Genomic DNA, 3,945 nt, shown 5'->3' with positions numbered 1-3,945 from the left:
CCTCCTGTTCTACCAAAAGCTTCTCTCTCTCCCCAGATGTCCATCCACCTTCTACGGGAAGGTGATTCCTATTCCCATGTGCTGCTGATGAAGGGTGCTCCAGAGAGGATCTTGGATTTCTGTACCAGTATCCTTCTGGATGGGCAGGAGTACCCACTGAACAACGATATGAAGGAAGAATTCCACAACGCCTACTTCCAGCTGGGCGGCCTGGGGGAGCGTGTGCTAGGTGAGGGGCTGTGGAAGACACTTGGAAGAATGACATCGAAGTGTTTGTGATTTGTGGGGTGAAAAACTGAGGGTGTTGGAGTGAGCAGGATAAAGACTACTGATCCCTCCCTTCTGTCTCTCTCCAGGATTTTGCTTCTTGAATCTGCCTAGCAGTTTCTCCAAGGGATACCATTTCGATACAGATGAGATGAATTTTCCCATGGATAACCTCTGCTTTGTGGGCCTTATATCCATGATTGACCCTCCCCGAGCTGCAGTGCCAGATGCTGTGAGCAAGTGTCGCAGTGCAGGGATTAAGGTGAATACCTACCTGCCCCAGAGGCCCCCACCTATTACAAGTTGGAGTGGCTACCAGACAGCCTTACTCAGAGTAGGTGCTTAATAACCTTGATTAATTGATTACAAGCCTTGGGCTTGTAATTTTTTCTTATGAGATACTAATAAGTTTTCTCTCTAGTTAGACTTCTACTTGCATTGAACATTAGAATCACCAGGGTAGCTCTAACAATCGGATGTCTAGGTCACATCCCAGACCAATTTAATTAGAAACTCTTGGGATGGGACCCAGGGCAACTACACTTTTATTTTTGGGGGGAAGGGGACAGAGTCTCACTATGTTACCCTTGGTAGAGTGCAGTGGCATCCCAGCTCACAGCAACTTCAAACTCTTGGGCTTAGGCGATTCTCTTGCCTCAGCCTCCCAAGTAGCTGGGACTATAGGCACCTGCCACAATACCCAGCTGTTTTTTGTTGCAGTTGTCATTGTTGGTTAGCTGGCCCGGGCCAGGTTCGAACCCGCCAACTTTGGTGTATGTGGCAGGCACCGTAACCACTGTGCTATAGGTGCTGAGTCAGCAACTGCACTTTTAAAGACTTTCCTAGAGATTCCAATGAACAGACACACTTGAGAACCAGTGTCTTACGTGGTTCTTGTCAAACTGATGTGGATGTGAATCCCTTAGGGAATTTTTTTTTTTTTCCAAATAGGGATCCTGATTCAGTAGGTCTAGGGCATGCTGGGCTTCGGGGCTTTTTCATAAGTTCCCAGGTGATGTGCTGCAGCTGGTCTGCAGACTATGGTAGAAACAGCAAAGTGCTGGAAGATGTCACTGCTGGGACAGGCTGTGAGAGGGAGGCCGTGAGGGTGGGGAGTCTGCAGCAGGTAACAGTGAGGACAAGACCCTGAGAGCTGCAGGAGCCCTGACAGGTACGTGTCTAGAAATAAAAACTGGAAACCAAAACAAAATGCATCGAGAGTGCAATTCAGCAGAACAGACCCAGAGTTGGAAAGTCCTTTTTGGTCAGGGCGGGCCTTGGGCTTCATGGGTTGACAGCAATGGAATTCCTCCAATTCTGAGCTATTCTGTATCCCACATCTCCCAGGTAGAGTTCTGAGACTCAGACATGTCTTTGCCACTTGAATGTTGACACCTTTCCTGTTCCTACCTCGTACTCCGGCTCACCTGTGTGTTCTGGCCGGGTTAGAGGAGAGAGAGAGTACAAGGCGTTAAGGAGAATTTGATGCTCACTGGTAGTGTTGTGTTTATATTAGACTTGTGACTGTTGGCAGTTTTTCTAGGGGTCAACCTGTGTCATTACGAGGTCAGATGATTACGTTCATGAATTCATCCCAGGAAAAGTGCTACCTGCCTCTGCTGAACAACACGATGATTACCTTCAAAGTACGCCCCTTGGAAAGCCATGCACAGATGCCTCCACCTAATCCACGATTCAAAGCACTTTCTCTAGGATGAGCTCTGAACTTGTCAGACCTCATACAACAACAGCTCTGATGGCCATTCCAGAAAAAGAGTTCCAAAATTGCTGTTTGTGCTGAAAGGAGAGTTGAGAATCCTGGACTCAGGGTAGTGATCACTTCTTTCCTTCATTTGACGATTATTTGTCGATGGCTCAGTATGTACTCAGCACTGTGACACACCAAGAAACTCAAGAGCTCTCAGTCCAGCATGGGAGAGACCAACAGTCAGCCAGCACACAGAAGTGATACGTGCAGAAATACGGAGAAATGGAATGCTATGAAAGCACAGAGCATAAGTGCATGATCTTTGTGTAGGATGGGACAGAACCAGGTAGCAGATATCCAAAAATGAGTTGAAACAAGGAAGGATAAAGTAGTGGAAAGAAGAGAGGTAGAGTGAGGATTTGAATGCACTGAGCCTAGATGAAATTTTGCTAGGCAATGGATTACTGCAGACATTCCTTTATTACCACTTGTTCTATGTGTAGGTGTTTCTGTCTTTGTGCTTAAGGAAGCAGAATCGTTTTTGGAGCAATTAAATGAAATTCTGAATATAGTAATACACTCAAATCTCTGGCTTGTTCCTGGAAAATCTAGAACCCAAATCATGCTAGGTTTTATAGTCTGATAGTCTCAACCCACCCCCAAGGGTTGAAGACACAGGAGCAAAGTTTTTGATCCATGCTACAAGTTCTTGCGAATACACTCCTAAAACCCTCATTGAATGACAGCAGCAGTCTATTAGTTCTTCGAGAAGAAAGAATTGTCCAGGCCTTCTCTGAAGGTGATTCTGCTCCTCTTCCCTCACCTTCCCAACCCAGGTGATCATGGTTACGGGAGATCATCCCATTACAGCCAAGGCCATTGCGAAGGGTGTGGGCATCATCTCGGAAGATTCTGAGACAGTAGAGGACATTGCTGCTCGGCTTAGGATCCCTGCCAGCCAAGTCGATCCCAGGTAAGATCCCTAAAGACCTCAGGTCTGCCATTTTTCTTCCCTCCTCAGCCTGCTCCACCCAGATCCCATTTACTAAAGTTCTAGGAGTCTCCTTCAGCAGCAGGATGTGTGGCGTTTATACATTACAAACTAAAGCATAACAGGAAAATAACCAAGTGACTATGACAGTGGGTGTATAAAGGAGGCAAGACAGAGAAAGAGGCAGAATAAAGAGAAGAGTGGTCAGCACAGTGGGGAGGGAAGGAATGTGTCAATTTGGGGACAGCATAAGGCTGAGGTATAAGTGAGAAAAGAAGAAATAAGGAGATTATGGTAAAATTTGGCGCCAGGACTCCTGGCGAATTCTCAACACTCAAAACAAGCCTTTTGAAATTCTCTTCCCTCAGGGCTGCCAAAGCCGTAGTGGTGCACGGCTCGGAGCTGAAGAATTTAAACTCAGAGCAGCTTGACCAGATCCTCCTAAACCACACTGAGATTGTGTTTGCTCGGACTTCCCCTCAGCAGAAGCTTATCATTGTAGAGGGGTGTCAGAGACTGGTAAGGAAGGCAAAGGAGCCTCAGGAAGCTGGCAGAAATCATGTGGCTTAGCCCTGCGCCAAACCAAGCAGAGAAACATGTGGGAGCCAGAGGAGACTCCAGATAGTATCCCATCTTGGACCTCCATGATGGCCTTCGGTTTGGGGGTTCCTTGATAGTTCAAATATCTTGGGGGAGTGTCAGGGCCCAGGACTGGCCAGGTCTCGGGCCCAGCTCAGGTAGGTTCTGGACGCAGACCACTAAGCTACCTTGCTCAGGAACAGTTTCTCTTAGGTGCTTGAGGGCTATCTACTTTAGCTGGAGAGAGAGAGACAGAGATATCTTAGAGTAAAGGTCTTCTTAGAACAGACAGCTCTTACTCTTTAGCAGAGCTTGGTAATCTTCAGCAGAGACACCGTGCTGGCGTTCTGCAGGCAGGAGAGGAGACAGAGTCAGAGTAAGGGGATCCGTGATAGAATGC

The 3,945-nt window shown here is 47.3% G+C and overlaps 1 protein-coding gene across 1 annotated transcript in view; it reads left to right on the top strand.

Moving 5' to 3' along the window:
* Window positions 1-3,945, top strand: part of ATP1A4 (ATPase Na+/K+ transporting subunit alpha 4) — a 39,483-nt gene that overhangs the window by 20,518 nt on the left and 15,020 nt on the right. Inside the window, exons 11-14 of the mRNA XM_003795196.1 lie at window positions 37-229; window positions 357-529; window positions 2,812-2,948; window positions 3,335-3,485. Coding sequence (XP_003795244.1) covers window positions 37-229; window positions 357-529; window positions 2,812-2,948; window positions 3,335-3,485 — 654 coding nt within the window. The remainder of the gene's footprint in view (window positions 1-36; window positions 230-356; window positions 530-2,811; window positions 2,949-3,334; window positions 3,486-3,945) is intronic.

Source organism: Otolemur garnettii, unplaced genomic scaffold, assembly GCF_000181295.1.
Source record: "Otolemur garnettii isolate 467f Iridium unplaced genomic scaffold, OtoGar3 scaffold00091, whole genome shotgun sequence".
Lineage (NCBI taxonomy): Eukaryota > Metazoa > Chordata > Mammalia > Primates > Galagidae > Otolemur > Otolemur garnettii.
Note: the sequence above shows the minus strand (reverse complement) of the source record. Positions and strands in the feature narration are given on the sequence as shown.